Source organism: Caretta caretta, chromosome 3 (genome assembly GCF_965140235.1).
Source record: "Caretta caretta isolate rCarCar2 chromosome 3, rCarCar1.hap1, whole genome shotgun sequence".
Taxonomy (NCBI): Eukaryota; Metazoa; Chordata; order Testudines; family Cheloniidae; genus Caretta; species Caretta caretta.
The window spans coordinates 168970379-168988577 of record NC_134208.1 but is presented as its reverse complement, the minus strand read 5'-3'; the positions used below and the strand labels follow the sequence as shown (position 1 = coordinate 168988577).

The window sequence follows — 18199 nt, the reverse complement described above, 5'->3', positions numbered from 1 at the left end:
TTTAGACTTTAAAAGAAGCCGTTTGTGACTATTACTGTTTCGCAAACACCCCAAATGTAAAATGACAGAGCAGCTGTGAGGGCAGCTGTAGTCTCAACTCTACCTCTGATTTGTTGTGTGATCTTGGACAAGTCACTTACCCCTCTTTGTGCCTGGAGTTTCCTATATGCAAAATGGTTAAAATAATTTTTATCCACATTTATAAAGTGCTTTGAGATCTACAGATGAAAACATCCCAGGTGCAAAGGCCCAATCCCTGAGACCAGTTGAGCTGTTCTCGGAGCAGAGGACCTGAGTAAGGGGCAAAAGTTATATACCACCTTGATATCATACACCCCAGCATTGGGATGGCTGGAGGTCAGTTTGGCTCTAAGTTACGCCTACCTGCAAGAGTCCCCCGGGGCCATTCTGGCAGTCAGGGAGGACCAAAGTACAGTCTTGGTCCAGCCATGCCCCCAATGCCAGGAGCTGTGAGGAAGATGGCACTGGACTGGCTATGCTAGCTCTGTGTTACCGAAAGATTCCTCTGTGCAAAGGAAACATTCTGCTGGCCACTCAGGCCATCTCAACGTCTGCTCATTCTGATGATGCTCTCACTTACCCCAATATAAAGCAGGAATAACTCCAGTGAAATCAATGGAGTTACATCAGAATGCAAGTGATCAGGATTGGGCACACATATTGTGACTAAAAGTGACACTTCAATATAGCTGTGCTTTGGTAATTACCTAAATGGATTAAGTGCTAATGACAGCTCTGAAGATTGGAGTCCTCTGCTTATCACAGTAAAGATATCACACAGACAGCAGCCATACCAGCTGCTCTGCCAGAGTACTTCAACTATGACAGACAAACAGACCATCTCTATAGGGGAGAGGGTAATTCAATCTTCAGGTCCATTTAATCCCTGGTGTTTCTGCTGAGGCTGCCAAAATAATGTCAATTATAGTAATGGGGTCCCTGTCCACTAGCACCAGTACTGACCTCAACAGACTCGTTTCACACAAACCACAGCTGTCAGATGTTCGAGACTTTTGGGTATTAGCAGGCTGAAGGGCTCAAACAGAGCCAATATGTGCCCATATACCATACCAGCTCCTCCGTGAAGCTAGTCTTTCCCCCCAGAATCTCAGCTTTCTTCTAAAAAGAAAACGTACGTCTCCAATGGTTATGGTTGTGACAGAAACCTCAAGAGGGTGAACCAAGCGTAACCCATGCAGAGCTGTCCAAGTGATGCTGCAGAGAGTCTGGAATGTTAGCTCTAAGAGGTGTGAGCTGTCCCATTCATATCAGTGAGGAGTTAACCAAGCTACCTAAAGATGGTGATTTAGAAGTCAACACTTACTTCACTGTGCATGTAAGAAATCAAAGGGCAGATTCACAGATCTACATAATTCACTGAGAGAGAGGTCCCATGTTGGTGTCACTTGGTGTCACAGTGAGTGATGCTTGGGAGATACCACTAGTTATTTCCTCAGCCCTAGGGGCCTAGCACAGCCCATGGGTATATTTAAGCTCACAGAGGGTAGCCAAGTTTTAGAAGCCCAATGGAGCTCAAAGAGTTGCACAATTATATTTTGACCATCTGCACTACCTACAGCAAGTAGCATCTCATTTTTACACCTCACATGGGTGGAGCTTATTTTTTGGGTGGAGCCTGGAAGAGAACCACCTCTTCTCCACCATATGACCCCTACCTAGGTTCATTTGGTTCCAGCAACCTGAAGATGAGAGAGGCATATCGCTTTATCTATCAGCTGAACTATCCAGGTTTTATTTCAGAGTACAGACTGTATTTACATGATAGTTCATAATTCAGTCAGATGTTAGTAATGACTGTGGCTACTCACGGCTCCCAGAGGAGCACAAGGCCCTCAGGAAGTTCACAAATTGTTTATTGAAATAAGCAACAGGCAATTTTCCCACTGTGCTAATGGGTATGAAGCATGGTGCTCTTGATGCATCACCCAGCCTTCCCCCAGCCTCTGCATTTAGCAGTCTTCCTGGGCCACTGAAGATAAAGCTCAGAGGCCCACAGACAGTTTCCGTGAATGAAACTCAAATCCTTAACACATCCTGCTGTGCCTGGATATTGCAGGCAGCATCAGACATCGAACAAGCTTCCAGACCATATGTGCTGCAAGCCCTGTGAACTTCAGGGTAACTGAATGATGGAGTCTCTGATTCAAAAAGCATGGTAAGCCAACAGATGGACTTTGAGTTACTGAAGGCTGTCTGGGGAGAAGTGTTGGAGCTACAGAAATTTAAGGGCTTTATATGAAGAAAGGCACTAAAGTGCCTGAGCAAGCCTTAAACAAATAAATAAAACCTGAAGCAGTTACAAAATAGTGACAACAGAATAAATGCCCCAGTAAAAATCATTAGCAAGTTATTAATTAACCTAAAGAGTCTCATCTACAGAGAAGCCAGTATCTTTTTGTAACATTTTTTCCCTTTGCACTCACCTTTCTATACTTTGATCCTTTCTTAGCCACAGCCCTAACTCCCACCCAGTTTACCATGCACGTGTATTCCTTCATCCTTTCCCATCTGGCCTTCCTCCTACCTTCATGCATGCATTATCCCCAGTATGACCAAATGCACATCCAACTCTCCACCACGCACCTTCATTTGTTCCATCACACCCCATGTGCATACCCACTCACTTGTGTTCCAGCTTCTCCTACTCCTTTGCATACTTAGGGCATGTCTACTGTGCAGCTGGAAGGGAGCCAATCTCCCCTGATAGCCAGCGGTTACTAGCTTTTTGCACAAATGTTTTCTTTCATCCAGAAGCACCCCAAATTGCCTTGTTGCACTGCAACCTATTGCCATGGTGCTAGGCTTACTTTTAAACCTTCATAGTATTTAGGTGGTGTCGTATACCCCGTTTCACCTCCACCTGTCATTTCTAAAACACCTTGGCATTTAGATATTGTATAAAAGCTAGAGAAAACAGTGGGTTCTCTCCAGAAAAGACAGGCAATTTACCCTCCTGCTCTGGTTTAAACATTGGCTTCTTCTCTAGTACATGTTGCTTTTTTCTAGTGCTTTGGTTCTACAGAGGGACAAATTATTGAAAAGGTGATTTTTACAACATAAGCTGAATGAGGCAAGTGAATTTTCCTGCTTGGGAGGCTGTACCAGCCCATGGGTTTCTATCGAGAAGGTTCTCACTATGGCTCTCGCAGTTTCATATGTGTGTTCTTTCAATAATAACATGCCACATGAAAGTAACTGCTGGGGCTGGTCTCAGAAGAAGAATCTCTGAGACAGTGTGAGCTCTTTCTAAGGGCTTTATAGATCAGTACCATAACCTTGAATTGGATTTGGCAGCGAACAGGAAGCAAACGCAGTCTGTAGCATTCCTACGTAACATGCTTTGATCAGCTATTTCCTCCTTGTGACCTAGCACACCACATTATGCGCCAGCTACAGTTTCTTACTGAACGTTTTATTGTGAGCCAGGTAGAGTTTCTAGCTCTCTGTATCTAGGCCAGCAACAGCAGGGAACAACCAAATCTTCTTGCTGGCCAGAAATGAAAGGAGGTGCTTTTAGTAACTGCCATTATTCAGGTATCCTTTGGAGCACCACTAGGGCAGGATGGCACATGCCTGGGACTTCCCATGGCAAAACATGCTCACGGTCACAGAGCTGGTCTGGGTAAACCCTACTCCATTTCTGGAACTATATGTAAATGGCAACAGCAAAGATTATTGAATGGAAAAATCCTTTTAAGTGATTCAGTCCATCGCTGGAGATAACACACAGAAGTTCCCAGTGCTTTGTCCAGTCTCATTTTAAATGTCTCTGGGGCTAGGAGACAGGTACCGGGTAGAGGAATTTCTATAATAAAGTGGGGTGTGCTCATTTGCAAATGGTTACCCACAATGCTCTTGCTGCTCAGAGGTAACTGATAGCAGGTCTGAGGTCTAAGCTGTAGGAAACATGGAAAGGTTTGGGTGAGCTTGTGGCTGTACTGAGTTCTTTTCTGCAGCCTGGTGTAATTATCAGAAGAATTTTACTTTTTAAAAACATTCAACAGTTTATTTTAATATTAAACATGAAAGCTCTGAGTGTAAACTAGTAATAAATCAGGCCAGAAACAAGGATTTCAGCCTCTAAACAGGGAGACCCCACTCTATCAGTGTCAAAGCTGACGTCTCTGCTCAGCCAGACAGTCACTAGTGGCTCAGAAATGCCTCTTTTAATGCAGTGTTATTTTCAAATCCAGTCCACAATTTACACCTGCTGAGGCACATCTGCCAGCCTGATTTTTCAGAGCTCTTGTAGCTACCTGAGGGGAAATTCTCCTCTCGCACCGCTCTGCACTGACGTATGGCTGCGTATGGAGGCATACACTGTTTAGCAGCGTCTCTAACAGTGCAACTAGTTTCATTGATGTTTTGTTTTTAGTCTTGGCAAACGCTCTTCCTGGTGAAGATCAATGATAATACCAGGGCACAAACGATGAAGTAAACCCTCCTGAGCCAGGTTGACTTCTGTTATATTGGAATCAACAGTGAAGGAATCCAGTGCCTGCTTAATGGAATAGAACCAATTTTGTGGGGGAAAGGAATGTGAAGAGACAGGATGGTATTGTGGATAAGGTACTGATCTAGGTCTCGAGAGAGCTAGGTCAGTTCCCAGCACTGGCTTGGACAAGTCACTTCATCTCTTTGCGTCCCCATTCTCCAAATGTAAAAATGGGAAAAACAACACTTCCTTTCTCCTTTTTTCCTGTCTTGTCTATTTGGATTGCAATAGCTTTAGAGCAAGACTGTCTTACTCTGGCTAGGTACAGTGTTTAGCACAACAAGGCCTGATCTTGATTGGATCCCCTGATGCTAATGTTCTGCAGAAGTGAGGCAGAAGCTCCCAAGTTCTATTGTTGCTTCTCACACTGTTTACAGTGCTGTAGCCACATCACTTACTTTCTCTGCCTGGTTGTGCTCATTTGACAGTAGGAGACACTAAAGGTGACTTAGGTCAGCTTAAAGGACCTGGTAGTGTAGACACATATATTAACAGGTCGACTTAAGGTGGCTTCCATCGACCTAACGCAGTAGTGTAGACCAGGCCTAAGTATCTACCTCCCTGGGCACCATGAGGATTAATTTATGTTTCAATAAGAAAGTCTGACCTCCTTCAGAGAATAGTACAAAGTAGGTGTAAAATACTGTGTTAGCTGTAAAAAGCCTAATCTTAAAAAGAAATCATTCTAGGCAATATTTATCTTTTGACAGAGTAAAACAAGACTGATGTGTAAACACGATGGAAATCATGTTTGATGGCAAAGATGGTGTTACTGAATTGGTAACTTTGGAGAAAAACAGCACTCACAAATACAACTTTCAGACAAAGTTCCAGTCACACACTCAGACAAGAAGGTATTACTTTGGTAGCTTTTACGTCCAAACACTATGGTGCTCGAAAAACTAGAGCCACATGCAATATCTTCATCAATTACAGTGTGCAGTGAAGCAGACAGCTGAATTTCAGTTACTTAAGAAGTACAGCGGACCTTTACATTCTCCCCCTCAATATTTCACTAATGCCCTATCATTTTTACATTGTTTCTCAACCTGGCAGAGGCCGTGAATTTTGCCCAACCTTAATTAAAACACACAAACAATTTAACCGCGTGAGATCAGTTAGGGGGCTAGGCAAATGACATTTTCAAAACAAGTTTTAAGTATGAATAGAGAGGAGTATCTGACATTTGACTATGTAAGGTACATGCTCAAGCCTTACCATAGATTTTACCTCTGAACAAGCCGTGTGCAGTGAATGAGAACCAACCAGCTTAGTGTCTAACAGCACTCAGCACAGTGTGGTTATATTGATAGACTTTATGGTGCCATTTCCAGTGCTTTAAAAGCACTGCCTTCACATTTTCTGCACTAGGTGCCACTTTACACTAGTAAATAATGGGTCAATAGGTCAGATCTTTACATGGTAAGATAAAGAAAAACAAATTTCAGCTCCCTAAAGGTGAAGTCTCTGGGCACAGAGGTTACTCGAGCGTGCTAGAATCCTGAAGGGTAACTAAAGAACAGAACTTGGTTTGGAACATGCTCCACTACTGCCACTGCTAGTCCAGTGGGGGCCCTGCGCAGGGATATTTTGCGGGGGGTTGCCCCACACACAACCCATATTAATAATGAATAGGGAGGTCCCCCCTTGAGCTGCTCAGTGCCCTAAGCAATTGTTTAGTCTGCTTACGCCTATTGCCAGCTCTGAGTACTACAGCAATTTGATATGATTTATGTTCCATGAAGTTCCGGTGTGCTGTAGGGGACTGGAAGACGGGTAAATCTCAAGATTTCCCTTGCTTTTGCTTCAGATAAAAGAAACGAGGGAAGTTATCGGAAAGTGGCTCCACAGTGACTACATTAGAGAAATTGTTTGATGGTAGCTCATTCTTGCAAACACATTATCCAGGTAAAGTTGCTGTTGGGGACACTGGGCATGGCCACTAGGTAACTCGAGGGGACGGAAGACCATGAGTGTCGAGGAAGCCCCCTCGCACTAGGCCCAAGTGTCCTTGGCCCCCCAAGGATACTTAGGGCAGCTTGCTATTGGATAAGTATGCTGAAGAAAGGATGTATAAAAGCCTGTGTAACTTCCTGCTCTGTGTCCAGGATTTGAGATTCTATTCTCCCTGTACCTTCTTTGAAGCTTCTAATAAACTTTTCCGCTTCTCCACCCCCTTGTGATTATTGGGTGACGCACACCGGGCAACGAACCCCTGCTGTTGCTTGCCTCTGGCACTGGGTGCCGGCAACATTGCCATGGTCAATGGGGACTTGGTTTATCAGTTTTATGAGTCCTAGCCTGTGACAGAAGGCTGGGAACCAAAAGCTGAGCCAGCACTCCGGTCACTTAAACACCAATTAATTTCCCCCAGGGTGGACCTGGCAGGGCCAAATTAATGGATTAGAAGGGCTGGTGGAGGACTACCAAGAGAAATGGCCTGTTAGCACAGGAAGTATAAGGCAGCACAGGAAGGAGGGGAAGGTGGGGAGAGAGAGGCAGGAAGGAGAGATCTCTGGGTAGAGAGATCTCTTCCCTCTCCTCCTCGGCGGAGAACTGAGGAGAGACTGAAACTAAATAACATGGTGTATGGATTGGTAAGGTAGGGGAATAGCAAGTGTAAACAAAACACCCCAGCACAGTTTAATAACTGAAGGCCTCAGAGTCTGTGTAGACAGATCAGACAGGAGCAGGATGTCACCTGGTGACATAGCCATATTAGTTTGACCTTCCTGAGATGAACTGAAGTTAGGCGTATGCAGTGATGAGCTGCCAAAATCTTAACAACGGGTTCCTTCCTCACCCCACGAGGAGGTCATTGCCGACTCCTGCCCCATCCAACCCCCTGCGTTCCTTGACGCCCCCCCCCGGACCTCTGCCCCATCCACCCCCCTCCCCTGTCCCCTGACTGCCTCCAGAACCAAGCAGGAGGATCTCGTGGGCCACCATAGTGGGTGCCCACCCCACCCCTAAGAGCCAGAGGGACCTGCCAGGGGGTGAGGTGGGGAGTCCCAGAGGTGCTTACCTGGGGCAGCTCCCAGGAAGCATCTGGCAGGTCCGTCTGGCTCCTAGGGGCGGGGAGCGTAACTAGGGGGGGAGCAGCTGCTCCCCCACTGATCACTTCAAAAGTGATGCCTTAGGCACCAACTCCAGGGGTGCTCCAGGGCTGGAGCACCCACGGGGAAAATTTGGTGGGTGCAGAGAACCCACCGGCAGCTCCCCGCCCTGCGCCCAGCCCCAGCTCACCTCACGTCTGCTCCGCCTCTGAATGCACCGCTCCGCTCTGGTTCTCCGCCCCCCTCCCCTGGCTTCCTGCGAATCAGCTGTTTGGTGGGAAGCCTGGGAGGGCTGAGAAGCAGGTGGCGGCTTCCTGCTCAGGCCGAGGGTGGCGGAGGTGAGCTGGGGCGGGGAGCGGTTCCCCCGCGCACCTCCCCGGGTTACCTGCTGCAGCGTGGGTGGCCCTCCTCGCACCCCCCCCCCAGCCCCAGCTCACCTCCGCCTCCCTGGGCCTGAGCAGGAAGCCACCGCCGGCTTCTCAGCCTGCCTCAGCTTCCCGCGCAAACAGCTGCTTCGCAGGAAGCCTGGGGGGCGGAGAAGCAGAGCGGGGCGGTGCGTTCAGGGGAGGAGGTGGAGGTGGAGTGGAGGTGAGCTGGGGGTAGGGCAGGGAGCTGCCAGTGGGTGCTCTGCACCCACCAAATTTTCCCTTTGGGTGCTCCAGCTCTGGAGCACCCATGGAGTCAGCGCCTAAGGCGCCACTTTTGGCCGGTTAAATTTAGAAGCCCTTTTAGAACCGGGTTGTCCCTCGCAGAACAACCGGTTCTAAAAGGGCTTCTAAATTTAACAACCGGTTCTAGCGAACCGGTGCAAACCGGCTCCAGCTCACCACTGGGCGTATGTATTTTACAGGGAATGAAAGGGAGTGGGTTTGTGATATAACAAGACATTGGGTTAGAATCACAGCTAGATAATCCTCAGCTATGCCAATTTATAGCAGCTGAGAATGTGACCCACTGTGACTCTTCCTTCACTTTCTCCACCCTCTGCTCCCACACAATGGTTTGGACCAGTTCATAAATCACTACGTGGTCTATGCTGCAAACACTACAGGCCTACTGCACCTTGCTACCTATGGTTCTGCTTAAGTCTGCTGGGCACAATTCACCTGGTGCGGAGGGTGAGCACAAGCCCTATCCCTGTTTCAGTGATTTTAACCCTGTAGAAATTGGAGGGGTGGGGGGATTTCACCCTATAGAAAGCACTGTACTTATTTATACGCATGAGCAGAGTGTGGCCCCAAGTCACTCTTTTTGGGCTTACATACCATTCTGTGTACTACCTGAGTGCCTTCTTGTGCATTGAGAGATGTACAATGGAAAAAATAATTTCATTAAACTTAATAAGCAGATAGCAATACTGGTGAAATTCACTCTACCCACATACAGCCAGGCATCAGGTTGTACACAAGTGAAAAGCACAGGATCCAGGGAGGTGAAATCCAGCCTCCCAACACAATAGCCACTACTTCAGCATATGTGCTGGAATATCAGTCACAGGTCCTCTGAACCACTTGGGAGAATACCAGGGCTGCCTAATCACAGAGCTTGTCGCCCATCCCTTGGCCTACCCCTTTGTGGGCCTAGCCAGAGCTGAGACAGACACCCCTTTAGGAGGAGACTCCCCTCTATAGCTGCAGCCCATCCCACCTTTCACAATGCTTCAGTGTGGTCTGTAAGCGGTACAAAGGTCCTTGCTCAGACCTGCACACCGGGAGAACATCTGTATCTGCTTATGGAGGTGAGTGATTACAGTAAAATCCCTTCCTAGGCCAAAAAACAGCACCCTCCGTATGCAGCTGAAGAAAAGCTATGTAATCTGAAGGTTTCTGTTAGCAGGAGGGAATCTTCCTCATTAAACTCCGGTAAAACTACTAAGCAGTATATTTTGCCTCTCAGGCTGGTGTGTTTAATCCTGTAACTCTTATGTCTTTGCTCCTAAAAGTCTAGGCTAGTCTTCACCACTACAGCAATCTTCCTTTGAGGCCACACCACCACATACTGGATAGTATCCATTTACTATACAAAAATGCCTTTCTAGCTGTTCAAATTTGGACAAAAACTTAGGCAAGTAAAGTACAGTCTTACAAAACCTAATACATAGTTGTTTCTGCTGCAAGGGAAGCAATGGAATAAAAGACAAACCTGCCCCTGCATTGTTCATAACCCAAATCCTAGAGCGTTCTATTAAGGTGTGGGAACCAGGAAATGAAACAGACGAGAAGTTACAAGTGGAATTTACTCATCCATTTTCATCTTCACACTGAGAGAAACGTAAAAAGCAAAACATACACTTCAAAGAGTGAAGAGTAAATTAACACTCAAATGGCTTTAAAAGTTGAATCTAATGGTATTATTGAGAACAGAGTATATTGGGCCAGATTCTCAGCTGCTGTAAATCTGCACAGCTCCCTTGACTTCAATGCAGCTGCAATCATTGCTTTAATTTTCCTTAAACATTCAGAACATTGACACCACTGCAAATCCAGCTTTAATAAAATAATGGCATTAAACTGTTCGAGCTTTTTCCTGAAGTTACTGTAAGCCTGTGTGTTGGCTCTGGGAGATCTAGGTTTACAAATTACCTTCAGGGGGCCAACTTCTCCCCTCAAATCCACCAGTGCCCCTCCACTGGGTTTCACCAGCATAACTATGAGGAAAATGTGGTCTCTTTACGCCCAAAATTTTAACTGCTTGCACTTCATCTGTAGACTTTCTGCAGTTACTGTTCTATAAAGCAATATCTTAAATAACCTGAATATGTTTCCACATATATATGCTGTACAATTAAGACCCCACCATACAGTGCTATGAAATCCTCTCCAAACCTTAAAGTTCAGTGAAGAGTAGTACTCCTGCATACTTATTTAGAGAAAAAGTACCAACACATGCTAACATGAAGGCAGGATACAGACTCACTGTCTTTAGGATACATCATAAAATGCTAGCGACTAAGTCATAATTGTGACCCAGCGTAGGCTCACAGCCATTCTGTACTAGCGCAGTGATGGTATGAACTTGCCTACAATGACCACTTTTTTTTTTTTTTTTTTAAATGCTGCTAAGTAAATATTGACATCAAGTCACTGCTTTTGAGATTGTGGTGTCAGCAGTCTATGCCAATCCTGGTTAAATTATTAAATGACTTCCATCTATTGACTATACACCTTCTCCTGCTTCCATTTAAAAATCAATGGTTTAGGATCAGGACATACATCTCCCAAAACTGGAGTGTGAGCAGAGATGGGATTACCATTCGCAAAGCTATCATGTATGAAATGCATGTCAATATGCTGATTTGTCCCCAGTACCCACGTATGATACATCTGAAAATTTTGCTTTGTATTCCTTGTTTCCAGCTGGTAAGTTACATTTAAAAAGAGCTAAGAATACATTAATTAAATGCAGAGCTAGTCTACACTTTTCAAACAAAATTGTTTAATGGTCTTTTTTCTAAAACAAATTTTCATTTTTTCAAAATATTCTGTTTATTCAGTAACAAAAATAGAACTATTTAATTTTTCTGCCCCCTTCCCCCCCCCCCCCCATTTCAGTGGCTAGGAGGGGAAAAGCCAACAAAAAGAGCAAAAAACAGGTTAAAAAAAAAAGGTAGAAAACAGGAGGAACAAAATTAAAAAAAAAAAAGATGTGTTCAAAGCCAAAACTTTGTTGTGAAAAGTTTCAGAGGAAAAACTGTCCTTTTCAAAACCTGCTGAATGAAAGTTAATTTGAAAGTTTCCACATTTTTCATGCAATAGTCACCATTGTTTGATCAGCTCTACTTCAATATTTATCCAATATTAATTTTCCAAATACGCAACTGCTGTATTTACACAGGCCTATTATGTAATCACAAATGGAGGCTCGGGGTGCAGGGGAGAAAGGGTTGTGGTCTATGAAATAATGAAGCGGGGCGAGGGGAAGGTTAGCCAAAAGACAATCTCTCTTTTAAGAAGCAGTCCATGTTATGAAAATATTTGAGAACCTCTGCTTTATATGTTACATCTTGGTTCTAGTGATGTACAGGTTCTCTCTCAAGGTCTGTCTCACAGTAGACCAGGTATCTCTAATATGACTAATGAGGTTGAAAAATGTACAGCTTTGTAATCAGGGGTCTGTGTTACATACTGAAAAGCAATAGGAAACAAGATCTATTGGCCTCTAAGAAGTGGGATCCTTCATTAAGTTACGCCAGTGTGCGGTCATTTACCTAGATCTTCACTAGAGTTAAATACCAGATTTAACTGCTGCCTCTTCCATGCACCTCCCTTCTCCAATGGCCTGAAAGTCCTTCAATGCAGCAGACCCACCACAGTGCCACTTTTTTGACCTGGCAGGTGGTGAAGAGTCTGCACAGGGGAATGTGCTCCTCTCCTTATGGCTGTGTGCATGGGAGGGCTGGAGACAGGGAAGTGCTCGGTGCATCCCCCACAATGTGACTGCTTTAAACCCGCATGGGGGGACAGCAAGAGTCCCCAGATGTGACTATAGCCCATACGCTGCAGCACTGACAGAAGAGTGGCTGCATAGCTACTCAGTGCCGAGTCACTGGTTAATTGAAAGACACCTCCTTCCTTCAGCCCCTCTTGGATACCCTGACAACTGCTCATTTACTTGGCTTTGCATGCATGGAGGGGAGCTGTACTTGTCCCTGTGGCTGCTAACTATTTTCAGCCTAGCAAGACTAGGAGGGAGGGAAAGCTCAGTGGTTTGAGCATTGGTCTGCTAAACCCAGGGTTGTGAGTTCAATCCTTGAGGGGGCCATTTAGGGACCTGGGGCAAAAATTGGAGATTGGCCCTCCTTTGAGCAGGGGGTTGGACTAGATGACCTCCTGAGGTCCCTTCCAACCCTGATATTCTATGATTCTAAGACACAGGTAAACACCGGAGGCAGATGACACTGAGGAATGAAAGAATCACAAATGCTCAGCATTATTCAGCTGGTGCACATGGCTTTTCTAGTGATTGGTATTAGCAAGGCTGTACTCCAGGAAAGCACCCCAAGCCATGGTGCACTCTCAGACGGAACAGTGCCTCAGACTGCACGGTAACAGGCAGCATAACCAGAGGCTGGAGATTGGAAAGAAAAATAAGGTGGTTTGAGGATTATTTTGAAATGACGACAAAGGCCAATGAAGTGACATCAGCAGCCTTATAGGACTGATTAGATTCTTTTAGAAAACAAAGGATTGAGTGCACCCACAGATTGGCACTGGCATACAAAGCCCTTATTACGAGGGCCCTACCAAATTCACAGCCATGAAAAACATGTCTCGGACCGTGAAGTCTGGTCTCCCCCCATGAAATCTGGTCTTGTGTGCTTTTACCCTACCCTATACAGATTTAATGGGGGAGACCAGTGTTTCTCAAATTGGGGGTCCTGACCCAAAAGGGGATTGTGGGGGGACACATGGTTATTTTAGGGGGGTTGCAGAAGTAAGGCATGCCATCCTTACTTCTGCGCTGCTACAGGTGGCGGCTTTGCCTTCAGAGCTGGGCTCCTAGCCAGCAGCTGCTCTCTGGCCACCCATCCCAGAAGTAAGGGTAGCAGTACTGCAAAATCACACACACACACACACAATAACCTTGTGACCACCCCCCCCCCTCCGCACAACTCCTTTTTGGGTCAAGACCCCTGTAATTACAACACCATGAAATTTCAGATTTAAATAGCTGAAATCATGACATTTACGATTTTAAAAATCCTATGACCATGAAATTGACCAAAATGGACTGTGAATTTGGTAGGGCCCTACTTATTACCTTTCAGTGGCCTATGTGAAGTGATTGATTCTCTCAAATGGCTACCCCACAGCTGGCCCTAATTGGCAGTTTCAGCAGAGAGACCAAGGACCAACTCTGCAGGGAGACTGGATTACCCTTCTCCATTGAGCTGGTTCCTGTAGGTCAAGGCTGAAGTGCATTGGCGAGACAAAGTAGGAAAGGTTACATTACTTACAGAACAAGTACAATACAGGCTGGTGCAAAGAGGTGATCTCCTCCCCATTAAATGAGACAGTCAGCAGAGGTTCTTGCCTGGGAGCCCCCTGGATTTAAATGGGAAGCAGCTGCTAGCAGGGTTCTCTGTCAGGGATCTTTCCCAAGGGACAGATTCCCTCACTGATCTGACAGAGCCCAAATTTGTTAAACACCTGGGCTAGCTACAAAGCTAATCTTTTTAATTGGATATTTGGGACAGAGTTGGGTTGGTGGATTCGCCTTCCTCTGTAGCATGGGGCACGGGTCACTTGCTGGAGGATTCTCTGCTCCTTGAGGTCTTCAAACTACAGTTTGAGGACTTCAATAGCACAGATATAGGTGTGAGGTCTTTTTTAGGAGTGGTGGGTGAAATTCTGTGGCCTGCATTGTGCAGGAGGTCAGACTAGATGATCATAATGGTCCCTTCTGGCCTAAATATCTATGAATCTATGATTGCAAGTTGGAACCTCCGTAGGTTTGTATTTAGAGAGGTCAGGTTGGTTGGGTGGGTTTTGTTGTCATTATGGGATAGTCCATGTAGTATTATTTATTGAATTCTAATGTTGACATGCTGAAGTATTGTTCTGGAAGCTGAAGTAGTTGTAATATAAGTGTGAGCAAGTGAAGGCCTCAATCCTGCAATGTGATGCATGTGGGCAGACCCCTAAGCTCTTGCCTTGGCTGGGACTCTGTACAGGTAAAAGGGTTTGCCCTTATGGATCAGACTGCGGAATCAGGTATTAACATTAATTTAATAAGACTGCAGTCTTCCAGGCTAGCAAACTGGCAGCTTTCACCAATATTAAAAACCACACACCCACCACCACCACTCCCCCGCCCTCCACTTTACCTAAAACACAAAAAAAACAACTTACTGTTTTTTTTGTACATCAAGATTTCAAAGGAATTCATTTCGTAGTTCTCAAAAGTTTGCCGCACCTTGTCAATTGTGTCTTTGTCTGTCAGCTCCCCATACATAAAACTGCAAACAAACCAAGGAATTCAAGTAAGATATTGGAGAGACGTACCAAGCCATTTACTTATGGCGTGAAAGAGACAAAAATTGCCCTTGTATGACGGTGTCCTATTATTTCACCTGCAAAGCATAACTGACAGATGCATCCTAGGGAAATTAAAGAGAAAAATGGAACAAACAGACTTTTTTCTCAGGGGACAACACAACACTACAAGTTATTTAATAGAAAGTAAATCTGCACTCAAATACCTGCAGGTGCTGCTTTTTTGCATAACTTCTGCTCTGTGATATCCTGATAGCTTGCAAAATCCATCATTGCTGTATACAATGGGCCAATCCACTATCTGGGCATTACCCAAGACAAAATTAGTATCTGTTTGAAAGAACACATTGGTTAGACAGTTAGATAGCTCTGTGGCTGCATTCCTATATATATTTATTTGTTTGGGGCACAATCCCACTCACTTTACTCACATAGTATTCCTACTGACGTCAACAGGATTATTTGCAGATTAAATTCACTTTACTTGCATAAAGCCTCAGTGATTGGACTTTATGCAGGTAAAATATAGGGTATGGGGAGGTGAATCCCATCCCCAATCCAGGGCTAATATGGGATTACAGCACTGCTCCTCTTTCCCCTCTCTCCTCCCCTCTCCCCCGCCATTCACCAATCCAGCTCCACCCACTGGATAAGTGACCAAGACCTCTGTGCAACAGTTGTCTGGCATGTGCTCTGAATTTGGATTCAGTGGCCCCTCCTATTGCCTTCACCCTTTGCTGTTGTCGATTCTGACCTATCTGGGACTGATGCAAACACCTTTTTCCATGGCATACAGGGCCCAGAGCCCCACTAGCAGATTGAACATGGTGCTTAAGAGCAGGGCCAGATTTACATTTTTGCACCTGTAGGCACAGAATCTTCAGCACCCCCACCTGCAGATGACCTTCGTGTTGCACCCAGTTTTAGAGAGGTAAGGTGCCCCTAGAATGCTGGGACCCCCAGGCATATGCCTACTGTGCCTAACTGGAAATCCAGCCCCGTTTAAGGTCCTTTTGCGGGACATCCATGCCATGGTGAATTTTACCCAGCAGGAATATAGTGAGCAGAATTCAAGCTTCAATGCTTACTACTGCTTTTGTAGAATTAATGTATCATTCAAACAGTTAGCACATTGACTATTGTATATACAGCCAGATTCTCCACTGCCTTGGACCTTGCTCAGCCAGCTGCACCTCCACAAAGTGAGATAAAAAACACTACGCTCCACTCACTCATGCAGAGGAATCTAATTTGCTCTCATTTTAGCACTGACTTCTCGCAGGTATCAATGATGACACAAGGAGCCAGGCAGGGAAGAATTAGGCCCATCACCATTATGCAGGGTGGCTAGACACCCAAGTGAAATTAAACAAAGAACAAAAAGGGTTATCTAGGTCTCCATATTTGTATTTAAAGCACACTCTGTATTTATGGCAGTCATCAATGATTCCTGAAAGTAAAAGACTAAAGACAATTTAACTATTAATTGCGGCTGGGATTTTTTTCCTTTTCAAAATTTTGTAGCAAGCTTAAAATGGGTTTAAATATAAAAAAAAAAAAGTTCTTTATCCACTTACTTTCATTGCCCAATCCTACTTGCAATAGAAGTATCTGTATACACACTTTAGAGTGAAATATATTGGTAATAGATCTGCAGGACATCTTAACTTCTTTGTTTCTCACAACCATTTTAAATACCATGGCTTTTCTTAGGCAAAGCACCTTGTTCCAGAAGCACTACATGTACGTTACCCCTCACTATGATTCACTAAAATAGTTATTTCTTCTTATTGTTTTTGCCTGAATCAAGTACTTTTGAGATTTTTTTTTCAACTACGAACACTGCACTGTATCTTGTCTGGATACATTTTTTAAAAATCCATCAGGAAACAAAAAGCAGCAGTGAAATATGCAAATATGAACTTCAGGTCACATTCTGTCCCAGCATCAATGATTTTGATGACTTTGCCCATTCATTTTAGTTTGACTATCATCTCCTCTTCCCAAAAAGGAAATTCTACTCCCGGAGCTGTGTACAGGAGCTCCTATTAATTTATAGGGTGGCTCTCCCCAGGCATCTGAGCATAGAACTTGGCTCCAGATAACAAGTTCTATAACTAGAGACCTGAATTTATCTATATCTATCTTAGGTACTTCTATGGCCCCCCAATACTGTCATAGCTGAGTGCTTCACAGTCACAACATGCGTTTTACAGATGAGGAGCTAAGTGACTTGCCCAAGGTCACAGAGATGGAAGAGGAAACTGAACCCAGATCTACCAAGTCCCAGCTCAGCACCACAACCATTGAATGATCCTTCCTTTCCTTATCCAGCTCTATTGCCCCACTCCATTAGTGCTCACAAGGTGAGAAATCCATCTGTTGGTGAAGAGCCCACACAAAGCCTGCACACCACAGAAACCCCAGAGTACCCCATAGTGAGGATGTGGACCATGCTGCCATGCAATGACATCCTTGGAACCCCATGTGCACCAAGAAGTTCAGCTGTGCACTGGCTGTAGATATGGGGGTGCAGAAGGAGAGCTGGAAGCAGGATCCACATAGGCAAATATCCAGGAGCCCTGTGTGTAGCCAGTGGCCAGAAAGCATGACACAGGTAGCAGAGGGGGAGAGCTACACCCCAGCATCCTGCCCACTGGGTTGGGAAAGGGGATTCCATCCCACCAAACCCTGCTTGTTTCTTCAGTCCGTGGGCTGGGGGATTTCACCTTCATAGAAGAGAATGGAGCATCACAGAAAAATATGAACTTCTCTGCTTTCTACTGTGCAGCCCTCCTCTCCGCATCCCACCTGCCACAAAGCAGGTTTGCGGCCATTTGAGGCCCTCTCCTGCTGGCATTCCATGTGTGTAACCCAGCAGGCATCTCAGTTGTTGGGGGTCTTGCCTTTGCTGAGCCCTGCAGGATATGGCACAAAATAGGGAATCCTACATATCACCTACCCTGCACAGTTCCTTCTTATCAGTAGCCCCCCCCCCACAGGCAGAAGGGATATTAGCTGAGCACAGCCCCAGTGCTACAGTCAGTGCTCAATTGCACTGATTTGACTTTACGTTTCTGACAGGTCTCTGACAAGACACGGCTGGTAATCAGTTAAGCAGTCACTCCCTCACACAGGAAGATATCAAACATCTACTGAGACAAGCCTTGCCTTCCCGGCTGCAGGGGCACCCACCCTGGAGGCAGTGGCATAGCTGCGGAGCTGCCATACGACAGGAAGGAGGGATTCTCTCGTAGACCCCAGGCAAGAGGTTACAGCCACTTAGGGACTTCCCAGAGGGCATGGGAGGCCAGGAAAAGAATAGGCAAGAGGAAGGACATGATTAGACCAAAAAAAAAAAAAAAAAAACAGAGGGTCTGTAAAAATACTCACAGGAGCTGTTGAAGCCCTAAGGCTACAGTAGTGGCCCGGGGCAGCTCTTTGTGAGGCTTCCTTCCCCACTACCCTAGGAGATCTCCCAGACTGGTTACTTGGGCTGCTTCCAGAGACAAGATTAACCCATTATATGGATTTGGGGCACCATTTCCAAACCTGACTAGACAGCCGAGGACACGTATTATGCACAAAGTCCTAGCCTGGATGCATCACAA

The 18199-nt window shown here is 45.4% G+C and overlaps 1 protein-coding gene across 4 annotated transcripts in view; it reads right to left on the bottom strand.

The window, feature by feature from the left end:
• The window catches only part of KCNH1 (potassium voltage-gated channel subfamily H member 1), a 314873-nt gene that overhangs the window by 283584 nt on the left and 13090 nt on the right, over positions 1-18199 (bottom strand). For all 4 annotated transcript variants that reach the window (XR_012667760.1, XR_007355670.2, XM_048843090.2 and 1 more), the window contains 2 exons: positions 14795-14918; positions 14445-14551 (listed from right to left, as the gene is read on the bottom strand). Coding sequence is in view for 2 of the 4 variants with exons in the window: in XM_048843090.2 (XP_048699047.1) it covers positions 14445-14551; positions 14795-14918 (231 nt within the window). In the remaining 2 variants the exon portion in view is untranslated. The remainder of the gene's footprint in view (positions 1-14444; positions 14552-14794; positions 14919-18199) is intronic.